This window comes from Pantherophis guttatus, chromosome 5 (assembly GCF_059756535.1).
Source record: "Pantherophis guttatus breed Tessera chromosome 5, ASM5975653v1, whole genome shotgun sequence".
NCBI classification, from domain to species: Eukaryota; Metazoa; Chordata; class Lepidosauria; order Squamata; family Colubridae; genus Pantherophis; species Pantherophis guttatus.
The window spans coordinates 25255872-25274113 of record NC_142067.1 but is presented as its reverse complement, the minus strand read 5'-3'; the positions used below and the strand labels follow the sequence as shown (position 1 = coordinate 25274113).

The 18242-nt window shown below is 38.5% G+C and overlaps 1 protein-coding gene across 3 annotated transcripts in view; it reads left to right on the top strand.

Annotated features, from left to right (window-relative positions):
- Positions 1-18242, top strand: part of KATNAL1 (katanin catalytic subunit A1 like 1) — a 77033-nt gene that overhangs the window by 34603 nt on the left and 24188 nt on the right. For all 3 annotated transcript variants that reach the window (XM_087894736.1, XM_087894735.1, XM_034410893.3), the window contains 5 exons: positions 4286-4461; positions 10516-10676; positions 11842-12007; positions 13054-13181; positions 15535-15640. In XM_087894736.1, the coding sequence (XP_087750862.1) occupies positions 4300-4461; positions 10516-10676; positions 11842-12007; positions 13054-13181; positions 15535-15640 (723 nt within the window). In that variant the 5' untranslated portion in view covers positions 4286-4299. The remainder of the gene's footprint in view (positions 1-4285; positions 4462-10515; positions 10677-11841; positions 12008-13053; positions 13182-15534; positions 15641-18242) is intronic.

The window sequence follows — 18242 nt, the reverse complement described above, 5'->3', positions numbered from 1 at the left end:
AAAACATTACAATCAAACATACAATTTAGGTATGTTGTACGAGATCATTGTTTATGACTCACTCTCAAAACTGTATTTTGAAACTATTATTTCTCAGATATCATCTTAAAGAACTTGACAGTTAATAATATAATTGTGGATGCGGTAATTCACTTTTGTGTTGCTTTTTCTCTAATATCTAATGTAAATATTTAAAAGATCTCAAGATTCATGTCGGGTTTAGGATTTTGTAATAAAAAGAATGAAAGTCATAGCAGTCCCTCAATGTATTTTTTTAGAGTACTTTTGTATGTTTCAGGGACCCCATGTATATACCACATATATACAGTTAAATTATGATTGATATATGTGAATCAGCTACTATTAATTTAACTCCATTAATTTAATTATTCTGTGCAATATCTGGAGAGGGTTTTTCCCTGATGATAGCTTAGTAGGAATTTATGTGTGCATTATTTGATAAGATATGTAGGCTTGTATTTTAATGTACACAGTTGTTAGTGTGAGATTATGTTTGATAATAGTATTGTAGAATTGACCTTAATAGATATTAGGCCCATGAATAGTAATAAAGATGAATCTATAGTGTTGGTCCTTCACATCCAAGTAATAAATTAATATTTCCTATATTTCAAGGTATCCTATCAGAAGACATCTGAGAAATACTATATGACAGGATTATCCTAAAATACACAAATTTTAATTTTTTGCTTGAAAAATCAGAGATTCTCACACAATCATCCATAAAGTACTGTATTTTTCACACTATAAGACACACTCCCCCCTCCCCCAAAGTGGGTGGAAATGTCTGTGCGTCTTATAGAGTGAATATTGCAGCAGGGGAGGCAGGTTAGTGCAGTGGCAGTCTTCACTGCCACCTGTCACCACTGGTGCCGTTCGCCACTGCCGGGGAACGCTGGAGCCTTCACTGCCGAGCAGCTGATTGGCGGTTGGATCAGCCTCCTGGAATACCGCTGATCAGCTGTTCTAGGCGGAGGGGATTGCTGCCACTGATTGCCACCGCCAATCGCTGCCGATCATAATGGGCAGAGAAAGAAACTCAGGAACCTCCCTGACTTCTCAGGCTGAAAAAGAGATGATGGTAGATTTGTATTACCAGACTTGCTAGATTTTGTTAATATAGCCTTATAATAAAGTAGAATGAGCTCATCTGGTCATGTGTCCTGTCTGATTCAGGTAATCCTTGACTTGCAACCGGTCACTTTGAGGTCACCACGTTTGAGGTTATCATGAACATCCCTGGGTTCTGAAATCCCCCTGGTGCTCCCTATAAGCCCTGCCAGATGTCCCCAGAGCCGGCTCTTCCTCATCATCTGAACTGGCAATTGAGGAAGCCATCACAGATCTTTTTTTCAAATCACAGTCAAAATTCTGTCATGTGTGCTAAACATGGGTGGCATAATTTTCTGCAGTTTAGATCCATGAAGTATAGTATATAGCCGTGATGGTGAACCTAGGGTACGTGTGCCACAGGTGGCACGTGGAGCCATTTTGGTGGGCACACGACTGTTGCCCTAGCTGAGCTCCAGCGCACATGTGCCCGCCAGCCAGCTGATTTTCGGGCCCACCAGAAGTAGGGAAACGAACCGTTTCCGGCCTCTGGAGGGCCTCAGGGAGGGTTGGGAAGGCCATTTTTGCCCTCCCCAGGCTCCTAGAAAGCCTCTGGAGCCTGGGGAGGGCGAAAAATGGACCTACCGGGTCCACTGTGCCATCGCATGCCAAAAGCGGGGGGGGCACGTGCGCATGCATGGGGGGACAGGGCGCACTGAATTATGGGTGTGGGTATGCACACGCATGACCCTCCCACACTCCCTCTGCTTTTGGCAAGCGACAGCAAAAAGGTTAGCCATCAGTGGTATATAGGAACCATAATCTGGAAAAGTTAAAATTTCATTTCCGAAAAAGGATTTTGATGTTTTGATTTGCATTATTCAATCATTGAAAAAGGTGCTAATAGGGGCTTAATTGTATGTAAGGTAAGAAATAGAAACAGATGGGAACCAGTGACAGGGAATGCAATTAACTGGTACAATTCTCTTAATGCAACTCTGCTGATAGAGAGACTTTTGACATGGATCTTATTTGAATGTGTGATTTGTCAAGTCTTTGGTCTAAGTTGGTTGATTTAATGCCAACATGGAATATGCATGTAATTTATCCACTATCAAACTGAGAATTATCTACTTTTAAATTCTGTTACACCAGTTTGAAAAGATGTAATGACTACTAGAAATAAACCTAACATCAGATTGGAAGTATTGGCAAACACGGATCAAAGTAGCCATTGTGCAAGGAGATAGAAAATGAATAGTTTGCTTTCTGTGGTTTGAGATTTCAGGGAAATACATTTTGAGGTTCCAAGAATTCATTTGTTCCCCACTAGCTCTGAGGGCTCTAGGGAATAAACCTCATATCAACCAAATTGCAATATTTATTGTCACAGGAAAGAAGCCTAGAAAATAGAGAAGAATCATATTCCAGGTAGTCCTTGACTTACGACCACAATTGAGCTCAAAATTTCTTGCCACAGTTGTTGAGTGAATCACTGCAGTTATTAAATTAATGATACAGTTGTTAAGTGAATCTGGTTTTCCCCATTGCTTGTCAGAAGGTAAAAAAGGGGGTGATCACATGACCTCAGGAAACTGCAATTGTCATAAATATGAGCCAGTTGCGAAGCATGTTGATTTTGATCATGTGACCATGGAGATGGTACAATGGTTGTAAGAGTGAAAAGTCATAAGTCATTTTTTTTTCAATACTGTTGTAACTTTGATCACTAAATGAACTGTTATAAGTTGAGAACTACCTGTACTGTAATTGTCTGCACTGTGTTGGGTCTGATTTCTAGGATGTAATTATGGTTTTATGATGATACAATTTTGTAAATGTATTTATTTATTTGCTATAGTTGCTCTATTTTTTGTATTTATTTCTGTAAACCCCCTTGGTAGTAAATAAAGCAATCCAGTAAATAAATAAAATAACCCAATTTAATTTTGTCTTAGCACTGTTTGTTGAAGGGCAGCCCTGACACATCCCACAAAGGTTAAATGGAGTCCTCAGCCTGGCTTAGAACATTTCTTGATATGGATAATATTCTTTCTGAGACAGACAATCTTTTTATTTTGCTGGAATGTATTGGTTGATGGTTCTTGAACTATACAAATCTTTAAGGACATGTTTCTTGTTGTATCACATAAGTTGTAATGTTGAATTGCGTCACCATATACCAAATATAATTGGGTGACGTCAGCTTTTCTTCAGCTATGCACTAAGAAACCATCTATATGGATTTGCTGTATCTCAAGTGAATTAATTTGTTTGGATTATGTTCTGAACAGACGCCAGCTACCAGCAATTAATAGTTTAGTATATTCAAAATGAAACAGCTTTGTTTGCAATATCATGTAGCTCATGTTTTGAGACTTTTTTTGGAAGACTGAAGCATATACAAACAAAATAGGGCAAATTTGTTGGCTTTTGAGATTGTGAGGTTTTTTTTTTAAAACTTCTGGGATTAGAGGAGATTGAAGATTATTTTTATGGAGCAGTTAAGTTTCGGAAGGAAGCTAATAGTCTTTATCATTCAGCTCCATTTATGTATGAATGCTACAGCTGCATTTCCTGGCGATGTAATATATTGTTTATACATGTAGGTCATTCACATATTTTATTTATGAAGATCACCTATCCCCCATCAGAAACTGTGTTAGCATTTAGCATTTTCATGAAAAATTTTCAAAGTGATTCCCTAGAAATGTTAACCTTATACAATTAGCACAAAAATATAAAAAAGCAAAGCTAATAGTGAATGAAAAGAGATAGGGGAATCAGAGAGCTAGAACTCACTATGACTATGGCTATTTGTCAAATTTCTTGGTTATAAACCCATGATTTTTCTGTATTGAGCTGAAAAACGCATTTCTTAAGGATGTATTGTGTGCATTGCAATTTGGAAGAGGGAAAATGAAGACAAAGTATAACATATAGTGTTAAGAACTTAGCGGACATTTTTATTTCAGAATATCAGATTTCTAGTTCTGAATATACAGTACTGGCAGAAAATATGTGGGCAGTTCTTGCTGAAATTTCAAAAGTAAAAAAAATGATTGCATAGCTTCTCTAGAATGATTGATAGCTTTCATAAGTAGTATAACACACACTTTAATAAAAATTGCAGTTATGGTTCTAAGTGAAAGAAAGTTTTTTTGTGCCAAAGGGTAATTTAATTTTTATTGTGTTGTTTCACATTGTATTGTAGGTTTTTCAAAGAAGATGAATTTGGCTGAGATTTGTGATAATGCTAAAAAAGGAAGAGAATACGCACTACTTGGAAATTATGATTCTTCCATGGTTTATTACCAGGGTGTCATCCAGCAAATTCAACGGCATTGTCAATCGATCAGAGACCCAACATTAAAGGGCAAATGGCAGCAGGTATAATAACAAAAGGTTTAAATGCAAATGTTTAATTGCTGCTAAAGTTTCTTATGTAGTAGAATAACAATATGAAAATGGAACTCACTAAAAGACAATATGACTCTATAATGTTAACAAACTAAGAGCAGAACATGTAACTTCTGTTATTAAATGTCCTTCACCATCAGTCAAATTAAAAAAAATTTTAACGGAAAAAATAGATTATATTTCCTTATCTGAACTCGCTAGATTTGCCTTGCCTAATAAGGAACCTCTCTGAGCAGGAAGTACTACTTGGAATATACAGTTCCTTATATATTACATAAACTGAGGAGGACATTTGTAGAAGGTGCCCTTTCAGCTGTTCTGCATCCAAAATTAGAAAGCAGGATTTCATTTAGCAACGATGTAGAGTTGGACTTTTTCCATAGTGATGCCTGCTCTGTGCAGAATGACATCTCTATGATATGCCAGAATCCAACACGTTTGTTCTAGGTGCTTTTATCAGTTTATGTTGGTGGTTCTCCAGCTTCTTTTTCTTATAAATAATGTTGCTCCTTTTATGAATTGTTTTATTTTATAACATTATTTAATAGTATTGCTGCTGATCTCTTCAAGAATTATGCAAATTATGGAAATGTGGGATTGGAAGTACTCATTTATTTATTCCATTTATGTGTTGCCAAATCTACCATAGACATTCAGAACTTAATAATCATAATTAATTAATTAATTAATTAATTAATTAATATATCATGGTAAATATTATCAATAAAAGCAATTAACACATCCACAATAATCATTAACCAGTAAAAATCAGCAACATAATAAAATAATAATCCTGCTTATTATTTTGTATAATCATGATTAAAAAAAACACATAATAAAGATACCAAATATGGCAACAAGATACTAATTACTGAATGCCATCCATCTAAATTAACTTCTGGAACCTGTAACAGCAGGGCCATACTTAACTTTCAAGGAGACTTTCTTCTGTAAGACAATTGCAACAGGAGAACAGTACTTATGGAGAGCAACCAACCACATGCTTCTCCTGACCTGAACATACAATACAGATCGATTCTGGTTGGAGAAGGCATCCTGCAGGTGGGCACCAAGCCATATAGGTCAGTGCCAGTACTTTGAAGAATCTGTTGGCAGTTGGTGATCAATATCTGCCAATAAATGGACTGCCACATTTTGAACCAATTTCCAAGTGGTTTGCAAAGACAGCCCCAAGTAGAGTGCATTATGGTAGTCTAACTGGTTTGAAATGAGGGCGTGAGTCATAGTTGTGAGTTCCTTGTGGTTCATGGGCTTGCAAATGGTATATCAGCCAAAGCTGAAAAATAGTCCTTCTGAGAACATTTTTTTACCTTTCCTTCAGTTGTAGACCATAAGTCCAGGAGAACACCCCCCAGTGGCAGCCCAGAACCTTTGGTGTAGTGCTTCTCTTCAAAAGGCAGTACTGGAACTGACCAAGAATCTTGAATGAAATGTAACTCCATTTTATTTGGGTTAGGTTCAGCCTGTTTTGCCTCAATTGGACCCTTATACCCTCTTGATACTAGGACAAGATTTCCATAGCAACATCACTGCAGCCTGGGATAGCCGCATGACTATCATCAGCACACTGATGATATTTCATCCTGAACTGACAGATGACTTCTTCCAGTGGCTTCATGCAGATGTTAAAAAAGAACTGGGGCAGTGGTGAAAGAAGTTAACCCTGCAGTACCTCCCTAGGGTTTACTAAGCCAACTGAAACTGCATAGTAAGGAAGGAGTGATACTGCAGAATAGGACCTCTGGCTCTCACTCCATTACGGTTCAGAACATACCACAGTGATTGATGGAATTGATGGCTACTGAGAAATCCAATAGGGCCAAAAGCTTTACAGTACAAGTCCTCCTAGAGGTCATCTCCCAATATTATCAGTTCTATTCTTGTTCCTTGCCATACCTGAACCACGACTGAAAGCTATTCAGGACATTCTAAGGCATTTGGTGACTGAATTCCCACCTGACCTTTATGACACTGAGACCAATTTCATATTCTGTTCAGGAATCTATACTACATCCAGATTCCTGTACAAATGAGAGATGTGTACAGATGTTTTAAAAATGGCTACTTGCTTGGTATCATAGCTACTAACTGAAAATAACTGAAGGTGGCAAGCATATCTAATACACTTCCTTCTATTTTTACAATATTTCAGCCCTGTGAGGTGAGTTGGTCTAAGAGAGTGGCTGGCCCAAACTCACCCTGCTGTGTTTCATGCCTGACGCAGGACTAGAACTCACAGTCTCCTGATTTCTAATCTGGTGCCCTAAACAGCAGACCAGTCATGCTTCTTAATATCGGTTCTAGAATGGTGATAACTTTATTAATTTATTGGTTACATTTATATGCTGCCCATCTCTTCAGGGCAGCTTACAGCAACATAAAAATGACAGCATAAAACATCAAAATATTAAAATTATAAATGTTGAAATTAAAATGAATAAAGATGGCTAAGGAAGCAAGTGATATACAAAATGGTGGAAGTAGAATTGTCTCTTAATCCACTAGCCATGTCAAGCATGGAACACCCCCATCAAGATTCCAGGCCAGGTTCTAAGACTTCCTGAAGGACCAAGAGGTAGAGGTGGATCACTCCATGAGGTGAAATAGGCTATTATGAAAACAGATATATAGCCCAGAATAATATATTTAAAGTAAAGAGCTTCAAAGCCACGGAGTCCAAGCCCTTGTTTCTTGCAAAAATCCAAAAGGCATATACAGTAAAATAGAAAACTATCTAACTTCTGCTTTAAAAAATCATGGGAAGGGGATCCAGCATCTCTCTGGGTAATTAACACCTCCTATTGTTACAAAGTTTTCCTAACAAATCCACTACAGTCCTTTTACTTGTCAGTTAACATTACAGTATTTTGTGTGTGCTGCTTTCAGGTTCTTCAGTTATTGCAGTACCTCCCCTCACTTTTCTCAAAGCTAAACAATCACAATTCATTCAATTTCTCCTCATAGGATTTATGTCTCATCCTCTTTTCATCCCCATTGTCCTTCTCTGAATCCTTCTTAAACTGAAGTGCCAGAAGGATGCAGTATTTGAAGTGGGGTCTGATCAAAGCAGAATAAATTAAAATTATTGCGCCTCTTGACTGGCAAGAATGGCTGCAGAAGAGACTTGTCTTCTCCCTGTGTACAGAGTGTAAAGAAAAAAAACGACACAGGAAGCCTTTGTCCTAATATACACAGAGATATTGGTTCTAAACTGAAGATAATTAATTCACTTGCTGGAATTCACGTACCACTACTGCTTTCATCTGAATAAAGCTTGAAAAAAAACACAATAATTTGTGTTTGGGGAAGAAATCCCTCAATTCAGGCAGCTAGCAAAGATCTGACAACTGTTCTCTGACATCAGTGGTTGCAGTGGGTAACAGGCTGAAGGATGGGAGAAAAAAAAGGCACTTGGGATATTGGGAGCAATGTTATCTAAGACATTGGCAGTGGCTGATGAGAAGGAAGGGTAAGCATTGGGAAGTCTAAGGGGATTGACAGACAGGATTTGCTGCTCTGGGAGCTGCTTAAAAGAGGAGAGAGGTGGAGATGCATATCAGCCTACTTGTTGTAAAAATGGTTCTCAGGTTATAAGTGGTTTCCAAAAAGCCAGTAAGTGCAGGTTGCCTCTCCTTCATAAAAGAGACAAGCTTCCCCTCTTTTATACATAATCACCAGAATTCTTTTTATTTCAGCCTCCTTAATAATTGTATGAATTTGAAGTCAAAACTTGTTGGAATTATAGTAATTAGTTTCAGCCCAGGTTGCTGCCTGAAGCCTGGCATCTGCCTCATGAAATCAAGCAAGGATTTCTCTGGGTATTGGTCACCCCAAACCTGGAACAACAAATATACTTGGGGATTTATGTCTTTGACCCATATTTATATTTATATATTTATTTGAATTTATTAGCCTCCCAACTCCAGTGAACTAAACTGTAATGGTTGCCCCAAAAGAGCCTGGCAAAACAAGAATGTAATGGATTTGAAAGAAAATATATTCTCCTTTTTGTGCATACTTCTAAATGTAAATTCAATAAAGGCAAGAGTTAAATGCCAGAAAGAAATAGCGATAAAGAGATGAACATAAATTAGGAGAAAATGCAATTGATTGCTTTGATTAAAATTGCTTTGGTTAGGAGTGAGAATTAAAGGTTTAAGGCAGTCTTTTCAAGGAATTGACATCAAATCATGCTTATGAACCTGGGGGGGGTACGGAGAATAGGCACACCTGCCACTGAGCTCAACAAATGAATGCATATACTTGTACATTTAAAATGTGTACACATTTAAAATGTATAACCTAAAATGTGTAACCTCCCTACATGGAAATACAAAAATGTACATGCCACAAATATACAGTCATATATTTATACACCCAGGTTTTTACACAAACAGCCTGTTATGATGTGGGGTTGAGGGGTACCCCGGACCGTGAACCAGCTCATGAGCAAACACACTAGGACTGAAATAAATCTGACAGAGGCGGCTTGTGTAAAAATACAATTTACTTTAAAACATTTTAAAAGCACTATGTCTTTAAAAAAGCACATTAGTAACAAAGTCTTATCTTGGTTATGTGAAGCCAGGCTATCTCCCTAGACTCCTCTCCACAATACCGAAACAGTTCACAAGAGAAAAAAGGTTAACATGACAATAAGCAGCTTCTGTGTCGATACATCATCGAGGTAGTAGAAGGGCAGCAGCATAAACTTCACAGCTAAAAATGTCACCTGAAGAAAAAACAATTTCAATCAGCAAACGTAGCTTGAAGCTTGTGGGAGGAAGAATGTCCAGCAGCAGCAGTTCTGATGATGGCTTGCGTGCTTCAAAACAGCAAAAGGCAAGCATCCATAGGAGTATCTCTACAACAGCATCTGGAGTCCTTATCTGTGTTCTCCTCCCTTCTGTAACGTTGCACTGAGCTCTGCATCCAGCTTCCAGCAGGAGCTCTGCATCTAGGCCTAAACAGCGTTTAGGCCCAAGTAGCAAGCGAAAAGGTCCTTGCTTATATGGGGAGTTAATCTGCAATTAACTAGGGCGGGGAAGGCTTGCAGGTAATTGCAAACAGGAGATGGCTTGATTGAAACCATACTGTTTGTGACTGATCAAGTAGCCACAGCAATCCTGAAAACACTCGTGACACAGCCCCTGTCTTGCAGATTTCTTGAAGCCTGAGAAAGCAAGTAATGCTTCTCGATATTCACTTAAAACATCTGAATATTCAGGAAAATGCTCAGCTACTTCTCCACCTCTCAAATAGCTAGAAGGAAAAAGGACTAAGCTCTGCAGCACTTAGCAATAGGGGCTACATGAAAGGAATCTTGAGATCTTTGTAACCGAATTTCTTTTTCCTTGCAAAAAAATTGCGAGGAAATTTATGTGATAACTTCATAAGAATCTTCTATTCTGCTGCACTTTGTACCATTGGCAGTAAAGCAAGACATTTCTAGAACCTCTGCTGAAAAATAAAGTTATGGGCTCATTTTTTCCCCTTCTTGGGAAGAGGGAGAAACTCACTATTCTACTGTGATTGGCAGCAGTGCTGTGGTAGTTTTGAACTGCTGGCAAAGGAAGCAAAACTGAGGAGGTTGGGTTTCTGGGGTACATAGCAGCGGCCTGGTGAGTTGTGTTTCTGATTGAAAATTAAGGGAAATGTTTTATCTAGCAGAATTGTAAAATTTACTTTATGTTCGAAACCTTCCAGCTCTGCTGGTGAAAACAAACAATAAGCAAACGGGCAGTCCTCTCCGGTTGCTCATATGAGGTGTATAAAACAGGTATGATGCAGATCTTAGACTGGCATAGCCCTTGTATTAGAGTGACTTGAGTTTTATCCAGTTTAGTTTGCCTTGTGCAAAGAATACCAGAAATCAACAAGAATTCCCCTCCAAATTGTCTTTTGTTTATACCAACAGCAGTTTTATCTTCTCTACTTTAAACTGCATGCTATAATATCCTGCAGTTTAATTTTTGAATGGCTTCAGATTTATTTGTTTTTCAGGTTCGGCAAGAATTATTAGAAGAATTTGAACAAGTAAAGAGCATTGTCAACACCTTAGAGAGTTTTAAAATAGACAAGCCTACAGATATTCCTGTATCTTATCAAGATGAACATTTTAGAGATCCAATTGTGTGGCCACCTCCTGTTCCAGTTGAGCACAGGTAATTGGGTTTAAATAGGATGGCATGTTTACTTGCAGGCAGTAGCAACTAAATTTATGAGAGAAAATAGTATAATGATTGAGAAAAGAGCTATTTTACCTTATTACTCCTTTCCCCTTTTTAAAATGTGAGCATTGACTATAGAATCACATCAAACATTTGAATTATTATTCATAACCTAGTATGCTAGTTAACGTTAAGGTCTGTTTTTTTCTGTGACTATTTCTGTTAGTATGATGGTTGCTAAAAACGGAACTTCAGTTTTAATTACAGATTTTTATGGAAAACTTTACCAAAATACGATTATTTTCAAAACCACTTCTAACTACAATTCCTAGATTCCAGTATGCTGGACTGTTGAAAACTTTAATTTAGTTTGCAGTTCACATAGAATTGTAGCTAAATTTCATTAATTACAGTTTGATGCGGTGCCTGAATTGAGCTTCTGGTCCAATTCTTTCTTGTACCTGTTATCAGACTATATTGCTAACTCCTCAGCCTTATTTTTTTTCATCTTTCTACTTTTTTTCCTAGCATCTGTCTCTCTATAATTGCCCCGATTTCCTAGTTCCTGCTCCATTTTTTGAGATGTGTATGTAGTTTTTCAATGTCTTCACTTAATTTCTATCATCATCATCTGCACAGCAATGAAAATGGATGACAGGATTTTATGATTTTATGGTTGGTTTTAAATTTTGATATGGATTTTAAATTGATAAATTTTAAACTATGGGCCAAATTTAATTATTTTAAATTTATTTTTAATCGTATTTATGTATAAATGTTTTTATTTTGGCTGTTCACCGCCCTGAGTCCGAAAGGAGAAGGGCGGTATAGAAATTCGAATAATAAAATGTGGATACAAAGAACTGCGTAGCTGTGAGGCCCCAAAGCGTAGCCATTCCATGGCTCCTTAGAAATCAAGATACGCAATTTGAACATTAGCTTTCCCCAATGTTGAGCAGCTTTCCTGAGTTGTGGCAGCTTTCAAAACTGAGTTCATAAGAGTTTTCAGTAGTGGCTATGCTGTTTTGAAATTCTGGATATAGTATATATGTATCTGGAGGACACTGTGTTAGGAAGACTGAAATTGATTAGCAGTACAAGATGGAAATAGTTTTACTCATCTTAGCAATTTCTTGTGTGCTTCCTTCATGTGACACAGAGTCCCACCTCAGATAAAACGACCCAATCGAGAAGTGAAACCTCTGCGGAGAGAATTGCCAGGATTACAACGGGGACCTGTGGGCAGAGCTCAACCAATATCAAAAAGTGAAAAACCTGCTAGTAGTCGAGAGAGGGAATCTAAAGGAAAAGGGAAAGATGAAAAGGTAAGGGTCTAGAGCAGAGGTTTCCAACTTATATCCTGTGGCACCCTGAAGGCATTTTCTGTAACTCACAAGAATGCTTTATAAGGGTACAAATAAACCATACAGGCTTATGTTTATTGACTGGTGAGATCAAGGTCAACAGAAGGAGGCATTGCTCTCTGCCCATTTTTTGTGATAATGATAAATGAAAGCAGACTAAACAGATGGGCAGCAGACAAGAAAGGAAGGAAAGGAAGGGTGCCATCTTGACTATAGTCCAGAAGAGTAGAAAACACCACATTCGCTACACCCACACCCACCAAGAGAGCAACTGTTGGAATTAGGGCAGCAGTTTGCCAGGTTCAGCCAGGCATAGGCTGTGATGTTCAGTGGTTCATCACAGATACTAAGACCATTGGTTCTAGACTGAGAAGAAATTGGGACTGTGCTCTCAGAATGGGTAAGCCAAGAAGTATCTGCACTCTTAGTCCTGCATTTAGGTGGTGTCACAGACAAGGCAAGGGGGGTTTATAGCTACTATACTATCATCGTTCCAATATGCTATATTTAATTTATAAATAGTCCAGAAACGAGTGAGATAAGAGTCCTTCCTTCCTTCCTTCCTTCCTTCCTTCCTTCCTTCCTTCCTTCCTCCCTCCCTCCCTCCCCCCCCCCCCAAAATAATGTATTTCCCAACGTTGGCTGGATTCGGTCTTGCATGTAGTAGGCATTTATGTTTTGAAAGTAACTCAAAGGAAATACAGTCCTCAAAAGTATTACCCAGAAAATAATTCTATTCTATTTTGATTAAGCTGGGCATATCTAAACAACTCCTGAGTGCTACTTATTCTGTCCCTCCCACAATGGTCATCTGGCCTTCAGATCTTTCAAATTTCCATTTTTCATGAGAGATAATATTGGAAATCCCTGGTATTTATGATGACTGGTTTTGGTTCATCCCATAACTACAATTCATCAAATTTATCTGAGTAGAACCTAGGTAATTGTTTAAGAGAAGAAAAAGAAATATAGATGAATACTTACGCGCTTCTAACTCCTTTATCCAGGGAAAGAAGATCCCCCAGGATGGTGGTGGTGACAGTGAAATTCAGAAATTTGATGGAACAGGATATGATAAAGATCTGGTTGAAGCTCTTGAGAGAGATATTGTGTCAAGAAATCTAAGTATTCATTGGTATAGTAATTCTTCTGTAAAATGAGATATATTAATATTTATTGTGGATACATATCCAGAAGATGTTGACATTTGGGCAACGATTGTATTTATTCTGTGGTAACTGCTGATATTAAGAAAAACTCAAGAGATTTGTTGCACATTAAAGATTAATGGTTTTGTAAGGCTTGATGGATTAATCCAAATGCAGAACAATATAACAATAATATAAAAAGAGAGTATAATACATAAGAACAACTATTTCTTACATATCGGGGGTTATTTTGGATAACACTTCAGATATCTTTGCAGTACTTTTCCTTTTTTAAAAGAATAGAATAATCTTTCATAGATGCGTAACATTTAAAATAGCAAATTAATGTCAAGAGAAGATCAGAAAGGAATAGTCTTTCATCAGCTAAAATCCTTTGGGCAGTTTGTATATTGAGTATTCTGAAAATCTTGCCTTCTGAATAAAGGAAGCGTGTATAATAGAATTTTGAGATTTGAAAAACTGATAATTACCAATAATTTTCCATATCATTACATAAAAGTGTGATGATGTTAAATTTTAAATATATTATTGCATATTGTTTTATGAAAGATTGTGCTGTAAGAAGCTGTTTATAGAGCTATAAATATCTACTTGGAGAAATCTGCAAGTTACAGATACCATATGGAGATACTTTAGCCTTAAAGCATTATAGCTCTTCAGAAGGCACCCATAATAGTACAATAATTACTGTTAAGTCTAGATGGGATCATAAACATGTGAAACTGAAAAAAGGTTGAAAATAAGATTTCCAGAAATACCTTTAATTCTCAAGTTATTTTAGCAGCCGTTGTGTTTCTATCTTAAGTTAGCAGGTGAGCTATGTGAGCACCTAAAAACTTTATCTTTCATTAACATTTCCCATATTATTCATTTTCTCTGTGGATCATAGGGAACTGAACTTTGTAGTGTTCTAAGGAGCTGCCTGAAAAGTTGCAATTCTGTCATTTGAAATTCTGAACGTGATCCAGGGTTTCCTCCTATTCATTCTGCCTGTCCCTAAAATAACAATATCATCTTAATTGTCTTTAATCTGCAAAACCATTGCTGGTTTTCTTTACTCATATATTGGGCCCTGGGCTGCAGAGGTATGCAGATTTCCTGTCCTTGACTAAAATAATTAATATGACTAAAACAGAATTATTGAAAGACTAAGGCAGTGATGGCTAACCTTTTCCAGACCGAATGCCCAAATTGCGAGGGTGCAAATGCGCATGTGTGAGCCCAACCCCCAAAATGCAAGGTGTGCACGGTGCCCGCGCATGTGCCCCCACCCCCTCCACATGCGCGCATAGTCACACGCATGCAGGGCACGTATGCGTGAGGGTGGGGCGCATGCCCAGGGCTGCACGTGCATTGAATTTTGGGGGTTCGGACACCTGAACCCCCAAAATTCAATGCGTGCATGGTGCATGCTCCCCCACCCCCTGTGCATGCGCACATGGTTTCACGCATGCGGGGTGCCCATGTGTGGGGGCGGTGTGCATGCACAGGGCTGTGCGTGCATTGAATTGTGGTTCGCACGCCCTGAACCCCCAAAATGCAATGTGCACGCGCCCCCGCATGTGCACGCTCTCCCCACGCCCCACTCCCCCTGCCCCCATGCATACCGCACCCCCCGCATGCGCCCCCCCACATGCATGCGTGGCCCCTGCACGTGCCCCACCCGCCACGCAAGCGCAGCAGAGACCCGACGACTAGCTGGCCAGTGGGAGGCGTGTGTGCATATGCAGCAGAGCTGAATTGGGGCGACAGCTTGCATGCCTACAGAGAGGGCGCTGCGTGCCACCGGTGGCACACATGCCATAATGGGTTCACCATCACAGCCCTGGAGTTTGGTAGCCAAATCTAGAAAGCAGACATGAAGCAAGTCCATATGGCAGAACCATATCAGACTAGAATTGTTCATTCCAGTTCTGTTATAACAGAAAAGCATCTTGAGCTAATTGTGAGTGCTATTTTGCTTACGAAGCACACTTCATGTCTAAATAGTACCACGAACAAAAGGCTCATTACAGACACTCATTAAAATGTGCAACAATGCTGAAAAGCTTTTTAGGTGTTGCCTTGATAATCATGTTTTCAAGAAACCTATTTTTAAACTGAACATTCTGTTCCGCGATTAGCTGCAAGTCATTTTCCGCATGTCTTTTAAATGGAAGGTCATTTTTCAGAACACTGAATTGTGCTAGCATCCTGTGCAAGAACTTGTCATTATATATTTTATCAATGAAGTGCAAGCATTTAACATTTATTTATATATTTGTTGTTGGGGGAAAAAAGGTATATTATCTTCCTAAAACTGAGTTTTATTTCCCATAGGGATGATATCGCAGATTTAGAAGAAGCCAAAAAATTATTAAGAGAGGCAGTTGTTCTTCCACTGTGGATGCCAGATTTTTTCAAAGGAATCAGAAGACCTTGGAAAGTAAGCTAGCGATTATATGTGTGTCCTTATGAAGATATACTCATGTATAACATTGTATATATTCAAACATTTTCTCTTGCAATAAATCTACCAACTTGGGGGTACATATTTAAATGTAATCTTTGGTATTACTTTAAAAAAAAGGAAATGAAATATTCCGAATAGAGAGTCCTTGACTCCATAGATCCAAAAAAAAAGGGTGTTACGATCTGAATCTGAAATTCTGATTCTTCCCTCCCCACAGCCATGTATTCCTATTTCGAGCATTCGGCAACTGGCTCATGGCTGTTTGCAGTGTCCTATCATCAAATGACCTTCATTTATGTTTTTTTTTTTTTTTGCTGGAAAACAGTGTTTGTTTCTGGTTTCCAACAAAAAAAAAGCAAAACACCTATTGCAGATAAAATGAGTTTGCTTAACGGCCACATATTCTCTTGACCATGCTGATCAGGGGTGAAATCTAAAAATTTTCGCTACCAGTTCTGTGGGCGTGGCTTAGTGTTCAGGTGACTGGGTGGGTGTGGCTTGTTGGTCAGGTGGGTGTGGCCAAGTTGACGTCACTTCTTTGCCCTTTTTTAACCTACAAAACACAACACAACACAACTGGCTCACCCACAATGTAAAAGCAGCTGTGCTAGACCCAAAATGGCCCCTGCAACAAGCAGGAACCTCACACAGGCACAAAAAGGCCAAAAAACCAACTTTCACACTTTACACACACACACAACACAACACAACACAACTGGCTCACCCACAATATAAAAGCAGCTGTGCTAGACCCAAAATGGCCCCTGCAACAAGCAGGAACCTCACACAGGCACACACACACAACACAACACAACACAGCTGGCTCACCCACAATGTAAAAGCAGCTGTGTTAGACCCAAAATGGCCCCTGAAACAAGCAGGAACCTCACACAGCCACAAAAAGCAACTTTCACACTTTACACACACAAAATTCCACATACAGCTTTGTGAGATTTTGTGTGTTTGTGTAGTTAGAGTGAAACACTACAGAAACACACAAAATCTCAGAAAGCTGCACAAATATTATTTTATTTTATTTTATTTTTATTTTTATATAAAAGCAACTAAATTTAAAACTTCCTAAACTTTAAATGGCTAGGTCTAAAAAAAGAACAACTAAAAAAAACCCAATTAACTATTTTTTTAAAGCTCCCAAAGGGGGAAAAAACACAGGCAGGCAGGCAGGCAGAAAGAGCTGCTCACTGATGAGCTTGATTGCAGGCAGAGAGATTCAGTTGCTTGCTGATGCAATGGATTGCAGGGATTACAGCAAGCGAAGCAAGGCAGGCATGTGAAGGTAAGCAAGCTGGGGGGGGGGGGGAAGGGATTTTTGCTACCGGTTCTCCGAACTGCCCACCGCCATCGCTACCTACTCGCCTGAGCCGGTCCGAACCGGGAGCATTTCACCCCTGATGGTGATTCACTTATGGACCACTGGAAAAATTGTTTGTAAAATTGAGTTGGTCAATTAATGACCCACAACACTTACACTCGTAGTCCCGAGCTTGATTATGGTTATAAGTCGAGGAGTACCTCTTTTGATACAAATAATTGAGGCTCTTGTTCTTCCTGTACAGGACATAAGGCTAGAATTTTGTTCATTTATTTATTTGCTGTGCTTATTTCATTCTAGTTACTTCTGACTCTGAGCATCATGCATGTCCTCTGTAAACCAGGCTAAAACTAATAAAATTCCAATACAAAAATCAGAATTTGTCTATAGATATAAACTCTGGAAATGTCAGTTACACTGAACAAATACTTCAAAACCAGAGGGAATAACATTAGGATTTCCCAACTCCAAAGCTCTGCTGGAAAAGCCACGTTTTAATGCCCTTCCTAAAACACTAAAACTAATTTTTTTCTTTTTTTTTCCTTTTTTCTTTTTTTTGGATTTCAGGGGGAATGATATAGAAGGGGGACAGCAATCGACAAAGCTCACTTCTGTGATGTTTTTGGATGACATTCCCAGAATGCAGACATAGAGATATTATTGGATGGGTAGATACACAGGTAGTCCCAAAGATACCTGGTTCTGATCTATGAAGGCTTTAAACGTGCCATCCAGAACCTGAAATTGCATATAAAATTGAATCCTAAAGTAGTGGGCTTATATGACTGAATTAAGGTATCCCCATGACTACTCAAGTTGCTGCATTCTGAATCATCTGTTGCTTCCAAATGTTCTTTAAGAGTAATCCATGTAAAGTGCTTGTACAGGTCCAAGCAAGAGATGACTAACCATGAGTGAAGAAGTCTTGATTATTACACATAATGGAGCTGTGTGATGGCCCGGGCAGAAGTTATATGATAAGGTCACCAGATTGGCTATTTCTAAGATAGCATCAGATTATCTTGTTGCTGTAATAGTATTAACAGCTTCTCCATTGCCATTTATCTAGCAAATCTCATTCAGTGGATTTATTCCAAGTAAAATGTCCTATGCCCTTCCACAAACCATTTCTAAAATATGAGGTATCTTTATTGCAGATGAATTTGCAAGCTTTTGCTGATAAAATTGCTCATGTTTGATTTTATTTGGGGAGTACAAGTTTGTAGAGGTGGTTGAAATTAT